At 35.6% G+C, this 20,466-nt stretch overlaps 1 protein-coding gene across 7 annotated transcripts in view; it reads left to right on the top strand.

Moving 5' to 3' along the window:
• The window catches only part of CNOT6L (CCR4-NOT transcription complex subunit 6 like), a 130,103-nt gene extending 110,617 nt beyond the window's left edge, over window positions 1-19,486 (top strand). For 6 of the 7 annotated variants that reach the window (XM_060113653.1, XM_060113617.1, XM_060113634.1 and 3 more), the window contains 4 exons: window positions 1,618-1,769; window positions 4,351-4,578; window positions 6,769-6,971; window positions 12,175-19,486. In XM_060113653.1, coding sequence (XP_059969636.1) covers window positions 1,618-1,769; window positions 4,351-4,578; window positions 6,769-6,971; window positions 12,175-12,387 — 796 coding nt within the window. In that variant the 3' untranslated portion in view covers window positions 12,388-19,486. Of the gene's footprint in view, window positions 1-1,617; window positions 1,770-4,350; window positions 4,579-6,768; window positions 7,026-12,174 lie in introns of those variants that run through there. The other variant, XM_060113661.1, reaches the window with a different exon arrangement.
• Window positions 19,487-20,466: the final 980 nt, after the last annotated feature.

Genomic DNA, 20,466 nt, shown 5'->3' with positions numbered 1-20,466 from the left:
CCACCATCATCTGTCATCCAAACAACCTCAGAAACTTTCTAATTGTTCTCATAATTCCTGAACTTTGGCTCCTGTAATTCATTCTCTACAATGCAGCTGCAGTGATCTTAAAAAATATAAATCAAATAATAACATATCCTTGCTTAGAACCTATTCAGTCAGTCTTCTTCCTCTTAATCTCCAACACCATTTCTACCCTTCCATTCCTTTCTAACCTATAAACATACAAAGTTGTTTGCTGACCCAGGACCTCCCTCTTCTCCTCTATCTGGAATGCTCTTGATTCCATTCTTCACCTTGGTAGTTCCTCATCCTTCATGTTTCAGTTTAAATATCCCCTCTTTAAGGTAGAGGATGGAAACTACACTCCCTTTAATCACTCTGGCTTAGGAGTAGGCACAAGACCTGACCTTTTATTCTTCTCAGCGCATCTGAGACATTCAGAATTGGAGCAAGGAAAGGAGTATTATTTCATCTAGCAGTGCCCTGCAACACAGTAAGATGTTAGTATTTTTGAAGGAATGTGTGCAGGCTTCTCTTTGAAAGCTAGGAGGAAGATGGGGTGGGGACATTTTATAAGAGCAAAGATGTCTTTTCTCCACTTAAAACCTAGTGAAAGGTAGACAGTATATTTAGTAGGTTTTGGTTGTTTATAAATACTTCACAAACTTAATAAAACTAGGCTGACAGAGGTTTAATGGCTTGACCAAAGTCATACTGCTATTAAATGACAGTGCTAGACTCAATTCTATTAAATCCTACAATGCTACAATACCTACTTTGGCACTAAGGAAAGGAAATATTAGTGCAGATGCAGAAGCTGTAATCACAGCGAGAGCCATTCCTCATCTTATAGAATCTTTCTTTCTGTTCACTTACATTCACCTAATTCCAGCTTTCTAGTAAAAGCCAGATGGATAAATCGGCTTCGACTTAGCCGAGATAAGGGTGTGTCCCTGAATTTTCTTGACAGATTTCTTGATGTGGTGAGAATAAAACTGCAAACAGGGTAGGTAGATTTTATTCTGTTCTTATTTTTTTAAACATCTTTATTGGAGTATAATTGCTTTACATTGTTGTGTTAGTTTCTGCTGTATAACAAAGTGAATCAGCTATACGTATACATATATCCCCATATCCCCTCCCTCTTGCTGTTCTTATTAATCTGCTGACTTAGTTAAGGTTGTGTTCACCTTTGAATACCAGAAAATCCCAGCAGTAGCTTAAAGAAGTAGGAGGAGAGTAATTTTCTCACACAAGAAGTCCAAAAATGGCAGTCCAGAACTGGTTCATCTGCTTCTCCATTCAGAGTGGGCTGTCTTTTACCCTCCTGTTTCTCACCACAGGGGCAGAGATATAAAAGGCTAAAGGAATACACACATACACATACATGCACACACACCATCTTTGCTAGGTGGCACTTCCAAGAAAGTTTCTACAGTAATCAGACCTTTTTCCTCTCGTTGGCCAGAACTATATCACAAGCCCCCTTGCAGCTAGAAAGTCACTAGGGAGACAATGAGTAGCATCTATATCTTGTGCTCCCTTCATTTAATGGCTTTTAGCATGATAGTCCAAGTATCTAGTATCATAATACTAATGCATTGTACCTTTTAGATTTACATTGGTGCAGAAGCATACAGTGGAATTTAACCAAGTGGCAATGGCTAATTCAGATGGATCCGAAGCTATGCTGAACAGAGTGATGACAAAAGATAATATTGGTGTCGCTGTGGTATTAGAGGTCCACAAAGAACTATTTGGAGCAGGTGAGTGCAGTTTAAAATATTCTTACAAAAAATAAACACCATCTCAAGTGCAACGAGTCTTGCTGATATTTATTGCATAGTTATTTTCTTTTGAGGAAAGTTAAGGGAGACAGGCTGGAAAATAGCACTAATTCTGTAAAGCATCATCTATATCTTGGAATATTACTTGCCAGGTAATCTGTAAAAAGAAAAGTCTTTACTGTGCCATTAATTCCAAAAGGTTATTTGAAATAAGAATAGTTTTAAGCTGAATTTGGAAATTATGATGATTTGGTTCTCCTTTTAGCCATATTTTTAGCTTCTTGACTGAGAAATCTTTTGTCTTTAAGGTTAAGTACTTGGCACATTTTCTCTAATTTCTTTGTTATATCTCAGTTATTGTCAGGGTAAGAGCGGCATCTTTTATCTACCTGGTACTTTTGTTTTCCACTTTAGATATTTATAGCTTCCTTCAAAGTAAGAAACTCATTATGTACGTTGCATATCCAGACCTTTTTATCCCCTCTCTACTGCCTGCCTTTCAGCATTTCATTGTTTACTTAACTATATTTTCAGTAAGAGCAAGGAGAAGGTGTCAAGACCATATCAGGGCTTTTATTTAAAATTTTTTTTCTTTACTTACTACCTGTAGAAGAAAAGATTTTTGCCTTAAGTACTGATTGAATTATTCAGACCATGCATATCTGTCAGCCCTCCTTTTCTCACTGTTCTACAGTTTATCCATCATCAAAGACAATCAGTCTTTGATATGAGATTTTAAATTCCTTCTTCATTTTTAGCCTCTCCATTTTTACTGACTTTTATGTCCTTTCCAGTCTCATTCTTCTCAGAAGTTTGGTACCTTTTTTTCTGGTAATGCGAACACTGAATTACTTTTAGAGTTTTACTCTCCTTTCAATTTGCAGAAGAGTAATTACAAATTATATAGTTAAAACTTTCACATTCTGAAATACCTCTCTCTTATACTCCTGGAAGAGTAATTTAATATTATAGAAGGTGCTTATGGCCTTTCTGAAGGGGCAAGTTTTTAATATTTAGTATAGTGAACATTTAATCTACAGCCAAAAGTGACACTGTAAAACTCCTAGGGAAAGGAGAGAGCTTAGAGAATGATCGGATTGCTTTAAAAATGACCATTTCTGTCACATATGAAAGATAATTCAGTTATTTGTTTACTCAACATTAAAGATAATTATCGCTTGGTAAGACAGAAACTTTACCAAAATAGTAGACTACGAAAATCAGGTCTTTCTGCAGAGTTTTTATTTTTAATAGAAAATGTTAAGAGATACTTATAGAAATTCTATAGAAAAATTAATTTTGTATGTATCTAATATTCCAACAGTACAAAAGTATATAGAGTAAAACGTGAGAGTCTCTTCATCTTATTCATACCCTCTCGGAGTAACTCTTATTAATTCTTTACACATTACTAACATATATGTGTATAGTTTTATTTAAATGGCATTGTACCATGCATATTGAGTTTTGAGCCTTAAAAACTTTATGGACACTTTTTTTCTCTGTCAGTACATGTTAACTGAGTTGAATTTTCACAGTTTGCCCTTTCAGAGGTGCTTATGGCCTCTTTGAAAGGGCAAGTTTTTTAATGTGTTATCCTCATCCACCATGTTAATATTTATTTTGACAGAATTATAAGACAGTATTTTAGGGGAAAAAATAACCTTAGAGATTTTATGGTTGAATACCTCATGAGGTATTCAACTGAACACCAGAATGGCTAAGTGATTAGAAATAAAGGTTAGTAATTAGTAATAAAGCCAAGTCTGAAACCCATGTCCAGACTTTGAGAGCACACTACTCCCTAATTCTCAATTTTTAAATTACTTCTTTTGGGTGTGTGGTATGAATTTGTTTTGGTAGCAGATTCATAGCAAATTCACTGCCTTACTTTATTTTGTATAGGTTAATATAATGTTACTGCCTTTTACTGCTGACCCTGTCACTGATGTGCTTAGGAAATGCAAGGTGAATAAGTACTGGGCAGTAGGAAGAACTTAAATTAAGGTTTAGGTGATTCAAATAACTGAAAACCTACCTCACTAGGTTATTGTGATATTTAAATGACAGAGATATTTAAACTGCTTGTTTACACTAAGCTCAACAAATCAAGGAACTATAACTAAATGTTGGTTACATCACAGTATGTTTCCTAACTTGGGTAGAGAGCAGGAGTTGGCAAACTTTTTCTGTAAAGGGCCAGGTTGTTAATAGTTTAGGCTCTGAGGGACACATATGACCTCTATCACAGTCTTCTAAAAAATGTTTGGTAGAATCTTTAAAAATGTAAAACCAGCCTTAGCTCATGCAGGTTGTACAAAAACAAGTGGTCGGCCAGACTTAGCCCATGGGCTGCAGTTTGTCGACCCCCACGTTGGGATTACCAGAATCTCAGTACTTTAGCTTCTAAGAACTACTTTATGAGATAAAGGGGAAAATATAAATGAATGGAAAAGAATAAAGAAGTGGTTATGGGTTTGGAGGAGAAAACCTTAGGATACTGCTTTTTTGATACATAAAGTATAATCTTAACCTTTGTTTCCCTAATGCTTAAATTTAGGTATGAAGCCTATTCATGCTGCAGACAAACAGCTGCTTATAGTGGCAAATGCCCACATGCATTGGGACCCAGAGTATTCTGATGTGAAACTCATTCAGACCATGATGTTTGTCTCAGAGGTTAAAAACATTCTGGAGAAAGCCTCAAGTAGGCCTGGCAGCCCAACTGCAGATCCTAATTCCATCCCGCTGGTGCTATGTGCAGATCTTAACTCATTGCCAGATTCAGGTATTTATAACATCATTTCCTCTTTGCTTTCAGTTTTGTTTTTACTTCTAGTTGAAAGGTCAGTTAGCTCTTAACTTTTGAGTAGAGACTTTTCTTCTAAATTAGAGAGTGTATCAGTAAGAATCCCAGGAATGGGACATGGAGTAATTGAGGAGAGTTTATTTAGTTTAACTATTTCCAAAGATGTGTGCAGGGTTAGGGACACAAAACAATGAGTGATGCAGTACCCTGCCACTAGGGGAGTTAGGGACGCTTCACCACCTGTACACCTAAGGGGGAAAAGTGGTGGGAGCTGTTATCAGAACTTGGAAAAAATAGTTACGAAGAGAGGGCCATGTAATAGGAGCGATGGATTTGAATTGGGATGCGATCAATCCCTTGCAGACCGACAAGACGGGAATATATATCCCTGCCTCACTCTGCTACTGTCCTCTGATCTCTCGCCACTGCTGTCCATTGACCAAATCCAACTAGAAGCTAGAGCGGGGAGGGGTTTGCAGTTGATGCAAGTAAAGGTCAGCCTCCTGCCGCACAGAATGCAGTGGAGAAGGGTGACCTGAAGAAGCAACCAGAAAATATTCAGCACAGGTAGCTATCTAGTTTAATAATGTTGGCAACCTTTAAGTGAATTCATTGAATGATGCTTGAATTCTGATATTAGGTGCAGAAGAGTAATCAAAATTATCTTAGGATTTCACATTTCTCCTTGAGCTCCACTTAACTACTTTATGTCCTAACTTAAATTATTTTAGATCTTTGTAAAAAATCAGTTCTGCACTTAGATATTAAAACTCAAATTTAAAACATAGTATCACGGTTTTGCTGTTACTGAGGCATATTCTAAATTTTGTATATTTTCAATAAGCTACTTTAAATGTTTAAAATAACCACTCAAGAATAAATATGACATAACCCAAATGCCAACAATTGTACTATTAATAAAAGTCTCAAATCTAGAAAACACCTTTGCTTTTTCTCCTTAGCAAATAAATGCCGAAATCATCCTTTCACAAATGTTTGTATTCAGCCCCTAGGCCCATTGACACCTTAAGCATGTCCTCCTTTTTTAATCATTTTCTTTTTTTGAGTAAATTGCTCTCAAGCACAGGTTTCCTCCATCTCATTTGATTTGGTTAAGCCAATGAGCTATCATTTGGCATCACAGCATGCTGAGTTGACCCAAGCCAGACTGTCAGGGCTGGATCCTGGTTCTGCCACTTAGGAGCTGTGCAATCTATGGCTAAGTTCCTCATTTTTAAATAAAGGGATAATCATTTTATCCACTTCATAGAGTTGTTTGTAAGGTTTAAGTGTGTAAGGCGCTTACAACAGTGCCTGGCATGTAGTAACTGTTAGATAAATGATAGCTTCTTTTCAGCTATTCACAATACTGATGTTGTGCTCATCATTTATTCATTATATATGTTGCTGTCATTCCTGATCACAAATAGAAAGAGATGACTGACAGACTTTAGTAATCATCATTGTCATAAGAAGGGTTGTGGTAATTTTTTCATGTTTACTTATTCAGTGGAAGTGGTGAGCTTTTTCTGAATGCCTCTACTCTCTTCAGCTTTTTAGACACATCTAATATTTTTGACCAAGTAGTATACCTACAGCATATAATGTACTGTTTAGTGTCACTGTAGCTCAAAACAAAGAATGATGTTGCCTAGCTGAAGCTAGACATTTCAGTGTTGAAGATGCAAAATCTATTTTTATTGTCAATGATTTAAAATTTTTTTTATTATGTATGCTATATTTTACATATTCCAGAAGTTGTTGATTGACTGCATAGAATGGTGAAATGCTAAAGAGATAGTGCTTTGCAGTAACATTCTAAAAATATTTAGGGTCAAGATCCTCCTAGTGAATGCCATCCTAGACCCTGGGAATCATCTTCAGCTTGAAGAACCATTAAGAAAACTGAAGATATTTCTGGGTGATCAGGATATTTTGCTCTGGAGTAGGCAAATACACCTCAGTTTGATGGAACTGTATGAAACTGCTGATATTTGATTTTTTTAGCATCAACAACAAAAAGGCAGTTTCATATGTAAAAGTAAATATTCAGTGTAATAAAACCACTCTGAACTTGGTGCATGCACCTGGCAACAGATTTTGGCCATGAAGTCTTCTATAAGGTCTAAATGCTAAATGGTAGTGTTTCTTCCTTCTTTATTCTACTAGGTGTTGTGGAATATTTAAGCAATGGAGGAGTAGCTGACAACCATAAAGACTTCAAGGAACTAAGGTACAATGAGTGTCTTATGAACTTCAGCTGCAATGGAAAGAATGGAAGCTCAGAAGGGAGAATCACACATGGCTTCCAACTGAAGAGCGCCTATGAAAATAACTTGATGCCTTACACCAATTACACCTTTGATTTCAAAGTGAGTGACAGCCTCTGGGTTGGCATAGAAATTATGTCAAATACAAACATGTGACAAGAAAGATGCGTGTTATTTATGCTTAATAGTATAATCTTCAGGATTTTTTACATTCTCAAAATGTCTTGGCTAAGTGTGCACGTAATGTAAGAACGTTTCTTAGGTTTTGTGGTGGTTATTGTTTTTTGGGTTTTTTAAATTTATTTTTATTTTTTTATTTTTTTATTAGTTTCTGCTTTATAACAAAGTGAATCAGTCATACATATACATCTGTTCCCACATCCCTTCCCTCATGCATCTCCCTCCCTCCCACCCCTCCAGGCGGTCACAAAGCACCGAGCTGATCTCCCTGTGCTCTGTGGCTGCTTCCCACTATCTATCTACCTTACGTTTGGTGGTGTATATATGTCCATGCCTCTCTTTCGCTTTGTCACAGCTTACCCTTCCCCCTCCCCATATCCTCAAGTCCATTCTCAAGTAGGTCTGTGTCTTTATTCCCGTTTTACCCCTAGGTTCTTCATGACTTTTTTTTTTTTTTTAATTCCATATATATGTGTTAGCATACGGTATTTGTCTTTATCTTTCTGACTTACTTCACTCTGTATGACAGACTCTAGGTCTATTATGGTGGTTATTGTTGACTTGAGAATTCTCTTTGAACCCTTATTTGTTCAGATTTCAAATAACCATGATAATAGCAAAAAATTCCAAAATACTTTACTATGTGTGTGCCAGGCACTGTTCAAAAGCACTTTATATTTATTAATATAGTTAATCTTCACTTGTCCATACCATCCCTAACTTTCAATAAGGATCCAAATAATAAGCAACCTGATATAGCTACATTCATCTTGAATGAATTTGTAGAGTATTCCCTCAAAATTTTCTTAGTACTTTCCATTGATACCTTATTTATCTTAAAATTTTCCAGGTTTCTTTGTGAGATGGGTTAGAGAAAGTTGTGCTTAGGGTCTATTTTATATCCATGTTGTCATACTAATCAATGCCCAGGCAGTAGATCATTCCAGCTTAGTAAAAGGACAAGAAAGATATTTTTTTTGCAAAATAAGACAAAAAAAATTAGAGGGCCAGTTGTACAAAACGAGTTGTTCTTTTGAAACATTGATTGGTAGTGATTTTCTGTAGTCAGTCCCTTTCCCTTTGCCAGTTTTCTAATCACTCTGCCTGTAGCTCTTCTATTGTAACTTTGTTTGACTTTCTGGCATTTCAGGCATCTATCCTAAAGTCTTATACTATCCTGAAAAAATGCAGATGTTAGAAAGTGGTTAGGAGTTAAGAATCCTAGATGGGGAATTTAATAAAATACCAAAGGAAATTTATGAATTGGGCTCTTACACATCTCTGATAACCTTTTTCCATATTCAGTGCTTGTTAGCCCCTTTCCAAGAAAGAGATAGTAGGAAGAAGAAAGGAAATTTGTGTGCTTATGTTATTGGTCAGTTTTTGTAATCAAGAAGTGGAAAAGAATTGTTTAGAAGTTGAATCTAATTTTAGTATTTTTGCTGTTAGAGTAGAAAATACTATTCAGAGATGATTGATTTTGTTCAGATCACTCATATGCAGTAATGTGCTGGTAAATATTTAATAATCAGCTTTCTGAGAAAAAAAAGAAGCCCAAGTTTGTAGTGTTTGCTGATTTCTGTGGTACATGTAATCCCACTGTAGTAGATTTCAAGCTCCCAACGTCATACCATTGAACACAGAGTTGGGATGAAGTGCTAAGAAAGCAAGTACTAGCTGACTCTATCACACCACGGCTTCTTGTGTAAGCTTAAAGGAAAACCTCGGGACTTAATGATACACAGATTACTGTAGGTTAAATCCTATACAGTGGTATATAATACAGCTCTGCCAGCATAGCACAACCCAGAAAACCTAAAATAAAGTTCCTTAAAATAATGTTCAGTAATTCTACAACTCTTATTGTTCTTTTGGTTTGTGTATAGGTAAAAAGACCAAATCATTTCTACCTTAACTAGGCTTTTATAAAGGTTACTTTTACCTTATCCACAAAGTAAATATTAGGGAAATAACGTTTAGAATATTAATCTAAGCGATCTTCCTCGATCATCTGAGTTGTTTTCAAATCTTTCGTTGATGTTTCTTCAAAAGAACTTACATGTATTAATAAGTGAATAAAAGAATCTTATTGAACCATTTATATTGTCTAAAGAAGTACAGTTAAAGAACCAAAAGTGCATGGCTCAGAGAGTGTTTGATGTTTGCATATGTAGGATAGGATGAGAAAGGGCAGAACTATAAATCCGTGTGAGAGAGGCATGAATGGGGAAGATAAATACGTTGGCTGGCTGGGTAGATGGATGGGAGGGTGGAATAGGATGGAAAAGAAGGATGATCAGAGAACAAACTAAGGGCATACCTGACTAGAGAGAATTAAGCTTTTGGTCCAAGTAGCAGACAATAAACTTTTCAATTTCATACAAAGCATTTTATGGAATTAGTGCTGTGCCAATATTGAAGGCAGTTGGTAAAAAAGGATAGGTAACATCAAATGTAAAAATGTCATGTGATTAGCATTAAATACAGATCAAAGTACAGTATTCTGCCATTGTATCAATGGAGTACTGTTAAATTTTGTTTACTTGGCTTAGCATTTTTTACTTTCTTGGTTCTCGAATAAATTAGAAATGTAGAAACGTGGTATTTAGAACTCAGAGTCATTTAATCTAGAACTGATTTGGAATGACTTGAAGGGTAAGCAGTTAGGAGAATTACTTGTAGGCAAGGTATCTTAGTGAGTTTAGGTTGCCATAGCAGAATGCCATAAACTGTGTGGCTTATAAAACAACAGAAATTTATTTCTCACAGTTCTGGAGGCTTGAAGTGTAAGATCAAGTGCCATCATGGTCAGGTTCTAATGAGGGTCCTCTTCTGGGTTGCAGACAGCTGTTTTCTCATTGCATCCTCACATGGTGGAGCGAGAGCTCTCTGGGGTCTCTTTTTGTAGAGCACTAATCCCATTCATGAGGGTTCCATCTTTATGACCTAATCACCTGCCAAAAGCCCCACCCCCTTATACCGTCAGGTTAGGGGTTAGGATTTCAACATAGAAATTTGGAGGGAACACAAACATTCAGTTCATAACATCAGATAAGTTGAATAAACAGCCTAATTCAAACTTGCCGCTGCTTTCACCATCACCTGCCCCCCCTCCTGCCCCATGCCAATCTAAGGGTGTGTCTGAACCATTTAATGAAAAGAGGAAGGACAGTTTTCCTATTATGTCAAGTAGTAAATCTTTCTGTTACACATTGTGAAATTTAGTGTATAATTTTCTCACATTCTTTTACAAAACAAAGCTTAGCATAATATTACCTCATAAACTATTTTCATTGTTTTTACTTTTTTCTCATATACACTTCTATAGACTTACCTATAGACTTTACTAATATAAAGACTTTTCCCACCTTTTTATGGTCTTTTAAAAAAGAAACAGTTTGAATCAGAAAAGGTTAAGAATCGTTAGTCTATAACCTTTGTGAATATGATACAGTGTACAAGTGTACCTACATATGTATAAATACTTGGGTGAGTTCAGACATGAACTTGCTAAGGATTTTGATAAGAGCTTTTACTCTGGATGTTTCAAACCAAGAAAACAGTTACAAGTGATATCTCCAGTTCTTACTTTCTGCAATGTTTAACATCTTTATTGGGGCCTATGTTTGCAAAGGATTCTCTAACTCTAGTAGCTAATGTGCATAATGATACTTTATAATAAAGTGATAAGATATAAGAGGTTTTATTCAACATAACTAATTGAAAATGTTTTGTTTGTGTTTTGTTTAAAACACAAATGTTTTAAATGTGTTTGCTGAAGCAAAGGGTGGTCTCATAAAAGAAAGTAAAACCACTGAAACTCTTGTCAACCCTTTTCCTAAAATGTCACTGCAAAACTAGGCATTAGCCAAAATGAAGGGATAAAAATACATTGCGCTAATATTTCTTGACTATTTGGACTTGGAGCATTAATGGCAGAAAGTACTCCCCTGGATTCACGTAGGTTCCTTAATCTGTGGTAAAGTAAGGTTAAAGTATCTAATGTTGAATAAGGCCCTCTCCCTCAAAAGAACTGTTTTGTTGTTTTGGTCTTGGTCATGTCAAAATCAGCAAACTAAGGTAATTGTTTCTGAAATTTCACAGTATAATTTTTTTCATTGAATTCTTTTTTTTTCTTTTAATAAAGTAGCCCATTTCACTGTGATACCATTTAAAAATATTAGCTAGAACTCACTGTGTATAGTATTTATGAATAGGTATTTCCAGGTGTGGAACTCTTTCTTCATACTTGGGCTCAGGCTCTCTTGATGTGGGAAGGAAAAAATCTGACTTCACACTCTTGCATACATAACCTGGGGCAAAAAAAGCACACTAGTTTTGAAACTTACTGATCAGATAAACCGAATCATCTAGCTCTGAGAGATACAACTGAATACATAGATAGGTCTTTAGTGAATGTTTTTTGCTGAGGTACTGTTATGCAGCAAGGAATCCAGAATTTATAGTACACCAGGATTTGTGAAAATGAATATTCTAAACTTAAGAACAGATTAGAATGATTAAATGTGTGCAGTATTTTGTATATATGTATAAAATTTGGGAAAGCTGAACTAGGATTAGCAAATCTGAAAACATGCTTTACAGTGGCTTCATTCAGATGTGTTTGATTGATGTACAAATAACTGAATATCATACTAGTTATCATTAAGAGAATTATTCTTGTCATAACTTTTCATTAACTTTAGCATATGTTTGTATAAATATTCTGATTTTCTGTTTATTGTAACAGAGTCAGTGCAGTTTCCATATTGTTTATACTGATAAATTAGATTTCACTGACCCAAGCAAGCCAGTTCTAAAGATGCCTAGACATGATTTGGTGTGCTAGCTTCTCAGTTTGCTTACCACTTATGCACATGTGCAAGGCTTTATGATTCCACTAGGGTACTGTGTTTCCCTGTCCAGCCACCTTTATTTCATGTAATACCCATTCAAGATTTGAGCTCTATTTGACCCATTGTGAAGACAGCAGGTGTACCAGAAATACAGGTTACTCAGGTATTTGGCTTTTACAAATTATGAATTGTTCTTTTATATATCTTAAGTTTTTCTTTTATCTAAGCATATATTTTTCTTTTTTTCCCAACTCCCAATCTCTTTTCAGGGCGTGATTGACTACATTTTCTATTCCAAGACTCATATGAACGTGCTTGGTGTCCTGGGGCCTTTAGATCCTCAATGGCTGGTTGAGAACAACATCACTGGGTGTCCACACCCTCACATCCCTTCAGACCACTTCTCACTGTTAACACAACTTGAACTCCACCCTCCACTCCTGCCTCTTGTCAATGGTGTTCACTTGCCTAATCGGAGGTAGTGGAGTACTGCCCCGCAAAGACGGGGATCTGTTACTATGGACCTGTACAGTTGTAAATCAAAGTATGTAGGAGTGAAGTATGGCCATCCTTAAGCTGCTTCTTCAGGTTCCTTTCATTATGTGTTTGCTATAAGATTTTGTACAATTTTGTGCATATTGGTATCATTTGGCACTAGGGCTGGAACCAAAGTATTATCACTCTCTTTCCAAATTTTTAATTTAACATGTTTTTAAGTTGGACCTTCTTCATATTATATTAGGAGTCAGCATTCAGAATTGATAAATCACCGATTCAAGGCCCAACAACAGGGATTTGTTTTTCCAGAACAAATACTTTCTTTTGAATGGTTTCAAGTGAGCCAACCATTTTTTCATTTTTGTGAAAGGCAGTTTTTAAAAACTATAAATATAAGACTTTAAACTGAATGATGGCATGCCTTGCAGGAAACTGCCTTGAATTTCTGTTTTCCATGATAACAAACTGATTTTTGGCTCCCCAGTCATTTGCACATTAACAAAGCACTTAAATTTGCTAGATCTGTACATAAACTAGCCATAATGAGAAAAACTGAGAAATGAAAGGTGATTGCACAATATGCTTTCAAAATCAAGCATTTAACAGCACACAACAATTTGTTGGGCAAGTGCTGGTTGGTTTTTTTTATTTGTTTGTTTTGTTTTTTGAGGAATCATTCTGTATTTTGTTCCCCTATTAATTATAACCTTACTAGAAGTATTAATTCTAAGCCTGTCTCTTCAGTTTCTTTATAGGAAAACAACGGGTAATTTCTACTGCCACACATCTTGAAAATAGAATTTTGTCTATTTAGGATGCCCACAAAATTAGTGTCCAGTATTTTTTATTGTTTTCATCCACCCTTTTCTGCCTGGTTGTGCTGGAAAAAACAGATATTATATGATCTGTATCAATTTTGCTGTTATGGTCAAATGTTTAAAAAATAACTACTGAATGAAAAGGCCCTGATCAAAGTTTTAGAAGAAGAAAGCTACAAATATTCCATGTGTTTCCCGGAGTAGGTCAAGTGGTTGTTGGTTTTGGCTTTTTGAGGTGACAGTGGAAAGGATTTGGGAGAGAGAGAGAACAGGGAGTAGTTGAAAACCTTGGATCATTTTTCCTGACTCTAGTTGCCAAATGGCCATTATATGCTTTTAATCTTTGTTTCCGTTGTCTGTCAGGGTTGAATTAAGAAGCTACTGGTTTATTCCCAACTGTTGATGCTCTTTAGATATGTTAGAATCCTTTTTTCGCCCAGGAGGGGCCAGTTGAAAATCTGTGACTCAAGAGGCAGTGATTGAAATACCGTTTAAATGGGGGAAAAATTGGTTGGCTACTTGATGTTAATTATGGCACAGTAACAGGAAAAGGTTGTGTCTGTGTTTTTAAGTTTTTCTTTATTCTGCTTTTTTGCTGCTATAAGAGTTTTCTGAAATTTATATTTTAAACTTTTCATGCACTTTACTGTTTCTAGTCTCAAAATGTGATATTTTTAATAAACAAGAAACTTTCCATTATGTGAATGAAATTTTAAAAGAAAGTAGCCTATATTTGTGTTTCACTAATATATAAAATACAGGTCAAATTTAAATTATTTAATTAGTTTTAAATATATACAATTTGTCTCCTCTTTCAAACCTGACATCTTAGGCTGTTTTATTAGTCTTAAATGATGCATTTCCTGTGGTCATTTTATACTAATTTCTTCCATAGTAAATTAATCAGGCTACATAATATGATATTTCCCCTGAAGGGTAATTTTAGTGTGACGAGGGAGGTGGGTTGATGTAATGTCATATATGGGATTGCATCAGAAGGGTTCTGTAAAGCCTAAACTCCCTTTTAAAAGTGCCTAGTGATAGAGGCGTTGTTTGTCATCTATTATAATTGGAATGTTATTGTAGTTGAGTGAAGTTTGATGTAAATAAAGTATTCTTTTAAAAATGTCAAGATATCAGAATAAACAAAATAAACAAAGAAACAACCCTTAAGATGACAGATTTTCCTCAATGTGCAGGTATCCCTTCTTATATACCTCAAGCATTCAACATCTAGCCATGCAAATTGATTACATAGTACTGGAAAGTAGAATAGCATGAAAAACTTAATTTTGTGGACATTACCTTTTTTTGTAATCAGCTACTGTATGTTTTATTTTAAATCTTTTGTTTTGGGTGGGTTTTCTGCTCTGGAGGTATATGCACTAACAAAACATTTTCCTCCTTTCATCTACGCATGTTAATTAGCAATGTGAGCAATATTTCTTACCATACTTCACTCCCAATATTTTTTGAGATGTTTGTATAAAATGGAATTTAAAGTTCACTTATGATTGTATATGAACCACAGAGGAGCCCATTTATTAATAAAAAACTTTTTTAATAGTTAAATGTAGAGGGAAAAATAAAAAAATTGGGAAACATTGTAAACAGCTTAAGTTTATTTTGTGTATGATTGAGGCACTCTGTTGCAGGAAGGTGTGTAATTGGGTTCTCTCTGCTTCCAAATGCACTCTTTCAAACCATTCATTATCCTGTGTATTTTTAATGTGGTTTTAGTAAATGTTGGTAGTAGCTCTGTTAAAGTAGGTAATTGTGTTATGTTTTGGGTGGCAAACACACTTGGGGCATGGTAACCCAAATTTCATGTGCACGGTTTCCCTTTAGCCCACTGCCCAAATTTCACACACCCTTCACCCTTTGTTCCCTTTGTAAAAGGAGTGGTATCTGTTTTGAGCTGCCAATTCAGATGATCAGAAATGCTGCTCTCCTCAGTATTGTCTTGTTAAAAACACATGCCATTTGGACCTTTGGCATGGAAAGCCAAAAGGAAGAGGTGAATGACATATGGTATATATTCAGTGAAAGTAAAATATTTATGCTCATGTACTTTCTGGTTCTCAGAATAAGTTAATAAGCTTTATGCCATGGGGCTGCTGCATATTTTATCTGAAGATAAGAGAAAATTTGGGCATTTTTAGATTGTGATAATATTTTTTTTAACTGTTAAATATGATTTCTGATATTTTTCTAAGAACTGGAGTGTTCTTTAAATTTATTGAAACAGTGCTGTTTGAAGAGGGGAAAACTACACTGTTTGGCATTACAACAGTCATACAGTGCATGTCGTCACCCACTCTCTCAGGCATCAGTATCCGCCTCATAGCTTTACACATTTTGATGGGGAGTCTTGCAGCATCCTCAGGACTGACATCTGGGAAAGGCTCAAATCCACTTACTGCTCCTTGCTTGTTGACTTTGTTTTAAAATATTGTGCCTGGTGTCAACTTTTAAGCAACAGCACTGCCTAAAAGCAAGCAGAGAACAGAATCCCAGCACCATTCTATAGGCAACTTTTTAGAATACAAATATAGTAAATCTGTTCAAGATTTATGATGTTTTATGTAAAAAAATTTTTGTACAACGTAGCTGAATATTTTTGTTCCATTTCTTTGATGTAAGGCGTGTGAACGTTCGTTTGAATATCACATGTTAAAGTCAGGTATGGCACAATGGGTTCTGAGACCAGCTTTTCCTCCCTCCCATTTGCCTTGTTCCGAGCTCTTTCTTTTCAAATTACTTTTCTGATATTCATAGGCAAATATTTAATTTTACTAATAAGCATCCTGTTGTGAATGTATTAAAGAAGCCACTGTGTCTTAGTGTTGTAGTTTGCAGAAATATAAAGCTTCATTTCTTATTTGTCCCTATTTGGTGTTTTAAAGTTACCTATTAAATCACAGAGAAGCAAGGGAGAAAGTTGAAAGATATCCCGAAGGCTCATATCACTTGATTCTACGGTGGGTTGTATTAGAATTGAGGATGTGACACATTAAAACTGGAACATGGGCAATCATATGGTGTTCCATTTTAAAATTGTATCTCCTAAGTATATACCATTAAATGGGTGAAAGATTAAGTTTGTATTTGCATTTCCAAGAGTTTCTAAAAATTACTAGTGCCATGTATACTTTCAAATCAAATAGCAAAGAATAGAGAAAGCACAAGAAAAAAAAAAAAAGGTTAAATGTGTTCTTCGATAGAACCAGAGGCATATGGTTCTTCATTCCCAATCCAAGGCTAGATTTTCTAGCAATAAAAATTGACTGTATCCCCAGTACTTACTTCTTTGTTTCTGAGGTCTTATATTCTAAGTTTCTGAGGGATTTTAATAGCTTTGTAAAATGCACTGACTGATTCAGTCACAGAAAACGTCATCAGATTCTGATAAATTTGGCAGGCCCTGAGAATAATGGTTTCAAAGCAAGCAAAGACTTTAGTGCACATTTTCAAAATAGTACTCATATATACTTACATTTTGACAGAAATGTGAATTCTCACATTTGTAAGGTAGTCTTCCTCTCCTACCTGTCCTCCCCCTTTAAAAAAAAACACCTTTCTAATGCGTAGAAGATTTGTTTAACCTTTTCCTTCTGAACTGTATCATGTTTGTAGAACTCTGTGAATTATTGGTACACATATTAACTAGGGAAATTAGAATATTTTTCTAAGCCAGGAGCTTTAAAGTTTTGAATTTGTAGACAGATGAGAACTTTTATACTTATGGTTGCTTTGAGTGATTGTAATTTTTTAACAGCATCATGATTACTAAATTTGAATTTAAACCTAAGTAAATAAGTTCATCTTAACCTGGTTTATTTACCAAAGTTGTAATCTGTTTAAGAACAGGATGCCAAGAGCATCTTGTGTTTTACAACATGATACATCTTCATTGTGTGTCACCTTAAAGTTTAAAAGAAAAAAGAAGTTTCCTATACCTATACTGCGGGGTGTTCTGAACAAGATCCACAGAAAGAAAAAGGTAGTTCTTTTCAGGAAGGTGATAAGGGAGAACATGCATGTTTCTTGTTTTTAACCAAATGCCTTGTGTAAGTTTCTCTGTTAAATCACAAATTCTATAAGAAATAGGGAAATACCAGGTAAAGCAAGCTTTATTAGCCTAGTTAGTAATTTCTTTTGGCATAAGTTTGTTTGGTTAGACTTGGTTATTCTTGGAACCAAAGGAAAACAAGCATGTTGAGGTTTTATTCAACAAACATGACATCGAAGTAATGGAATTTTAAGTAAAATAATTTTCACTTTCAAAGCATGTGAAATAAGGACATTTCTGCATATTAAATGCTAATTTTCTGTGGCAGTGGTATAAAATTTAGTAGCATTGTATTGACACGAGAAATTGTGTCATCAGAAATAAATCACATTATGAAGAGTGTTTGCAAATGCCAAGTGATATGAGTCTTTTGGCACAGTAGCATTGGATATATTCAGCTTCCAGAAACTTTCAGAAGGCATAGTTTGGCGCCTACTAGTTGTTTTGTTACAACAGTCTCTCCAAATTTAGAAAATTTCCATATTTGTATGTCTGTCACTTTTAACTCGAAAGCATAAGAATCATGGTAGCCCTCTCAGAAGTGGTCCTTTCTTGCTCATTTCAGTTTTATGTTAATTTCTCATTACTGATATATGACTATGTCCTTTCAAGTTATCAATGGTTATATGTACCACGTTTGTTTAATTAGTTAACTAACTCACACAATTGGCTCAGCGTTGATGTGTCAAACAATGGCTTTGCTTCTCACTGAACAGGCTTAGTTTCCCGCTACTTGTTTAAATCTTGATGCAGTAAGTGATGCAGTAGTCTGGGTGTGTATTTATTCAGAAACTGTACTGTCCTTTCTCTGTGCTTAATTTGCTTAAAATATATTTCCTTACCTTTGAAATTCTTGAGCGGTGCTCTGCCAGGTTTTGGGGGTGTGGCTTGGATGGCTGTGTTACTGCACACTGGGTGTGGAATTGTTCAGTGTTGTGAGTGGCAAATTTCTTAAACACCAGCAGCACTGAGAAGTGCACTATGGGCATTCGTACAGTTGTCCACATGCAAGCAATTCTTTCATCTAGGAGAAGCTGAGGAGTAGGATTCGTTAGAGTACTTAGTATATTTTGAGAGGGATGAATGTTTCACCTTTGGGTTTTGTTGTCTGAGTGGAGTGGGGCGGCATGGAGGGAGGTGGGTTTTGTTTGGGGTTTTTTGGAGAGTGTGTATGTACCTTTTCTCTCTGAAAGGGCCAGGGTGTTGGTCAAATTCACCGTGGATTAATTTATATTTTTTTCTATTGTGATTTCTTTCAACCATAAAACAAGTGCCAACGAATTGTCCATGAGATGACTGACTCTTCCACTCAGTTTACCATTTGAATAGGGAAGGGCTCATTTATTTTAATTTCTTGGCATTAAATTAATCTCCATTGTTTTGCATACATTTGAGTCATTCTGTGGCCTCTAAAGTGTTTTTGTAACTAATTTAATGGTTGGAAAGCAAAGCACATGAGTTTAAAACTGAGCAAGAAGTTTTGGTAATTTTTTTCCTTGCAAACTTGGTAGTTTCTGTTGATGCTATTCCAAAACAGATTCTACTGTTTTAGGTTGTGTATTTACTTTGCTTTTGTCCTAAGAAAAAGCCAAGCCCTAAATCAATTTGTTATTGTGTTCTAATAATCAGTTTAAAATCTGAGATGTTCTTTCTTTTTTTTAAATCAGAAGATTTAATGAAGTGCCATGTAATTGTAGGTTACTAGTGTTTAATGTTTGATAGACTGGTTCTGTGGTGTTCTAATCATTTAACACTCTGTCATCCCCGGAGAAAGTGGTTCTACTCTTACGGAACACATTCTCTCTGACAAAATCACCAGCTGCTTTATTTTTCTATTTATTACGGTTAAACAGTTGATGAGATCTGTATCTTGACCAAACTGCTCAGCTGAGATGTTTTTCACAATAGACACTGTACAAAATATGCGTGCAAAAGGACACAGTTGGGTGGTAGTATTTTTTCATTAATGTGAACATTGACTAAACAAAGCAGTCCTGCCTTTTAAATCTTGTGGCAGCTCAGGAGGGAGGTGCTTAAGAACCTTAACTACTATGTCAGATGACAAAATACTTTTTTCCATTTTGGAGATTGGGTACTGCTCACACATGATGTATAGGGCTAAATATATGCTTGTTTCCTCGCACCTGTGTACTTCCCCTTCTCTCCCTCCCGTTCCTTCCCCTGTAGGCAATAAATGGCCATTTTGCAACTGCATACCTTTGTCTTGGTTTTTTACTCTTTATGTGTGCAGTTTAAGGGTCTGCTTTAAGGTCAGCATATCTCTTCTAAAGTGAAGTTGGGAGCCAAGGTCAGGCAAAAATTTCAAATTCATACTACATTTTTTTTTTCTCCTGGTGAAAACTACTTAACACTTTGTTTAGAATAGATTTGGAAGATAGTCATAGTTATGAGACTTGCTTTGGCTGAAGAAATCTGAGCAGAGGGCCATGTGTCACTTCTGAGTGGGGCTCTTAAGAGCCAGTGTGCAATTTGTCATATTCCCTTTTCTTGCCTTGATGATCATAGAAACGTATGTTGAGATCAAACTTCTCATCCTAGATCCTTGAGTAATGATGAACAGAGCTCCCCTGCTGAACTACATAGGACATGTAGTGTGAGTGAAAAACAACCGCCAAATCTCAGTGTCTTAATTCAGTAAACGTTTGTTATTACAACAAAATCTAGCCGGTACTGACTGATAGACAACCATCAGACAGATCTGCCGAGTTACCAGTATTGACCAATCTCTTGGCAGGTGAACCTGCGAAGACTTAGAGTAAATTCATTCAACAGACATTTAAGTATCTGCTATGAACAAGATGGACAGGTTCCCCATCCTCCAAGAATTCACTTTCCAAATCCTCTTTTATTTATGGTTAAGGAGAAAATAGTGAAGTGTTTTAGTTAAAGGTATCTTAAATCTTAGAATCTTGGAAGAGGAGCGGGAAAGGCACACAGTGAAATAGGAATTCTGAAAACTATGTTTAGGGATATTCAGTAGAAAAATGATATTAACACATGGTGTGATTGGGACCAGATTACTTTTGAATGAATAATTCAATATTATTATTGAGTGAAACATAATAATAAACTGAATTGCCCAGTTTAACAAGTGTTTAGGGAAGATACTGACAGATTATTTTGGAACAGATTGCTAAGAACATCAAATCTCT

The sequence above is a fragment of the Mesoplodon densirostris genome, chromosome 1 (assembly GCF_025265405.1).
Source record: "Mesoplodon densirostris isolate mMesDen1 chromosome 1, mMesDen1 primary haplotype, whole genome shotgun sequence".
Lineage (NCBI taxonomy): Eukaryota > Metazoa > Chordata > Mammalia > Artiodactyla > Ziphiidae > Mesoplodon > Mesoplodon densirostris.
Note: the sequence above shows the minus strand (reverse complement) of the source record. Positions and strands in the feature narration are given on the sequence as shown.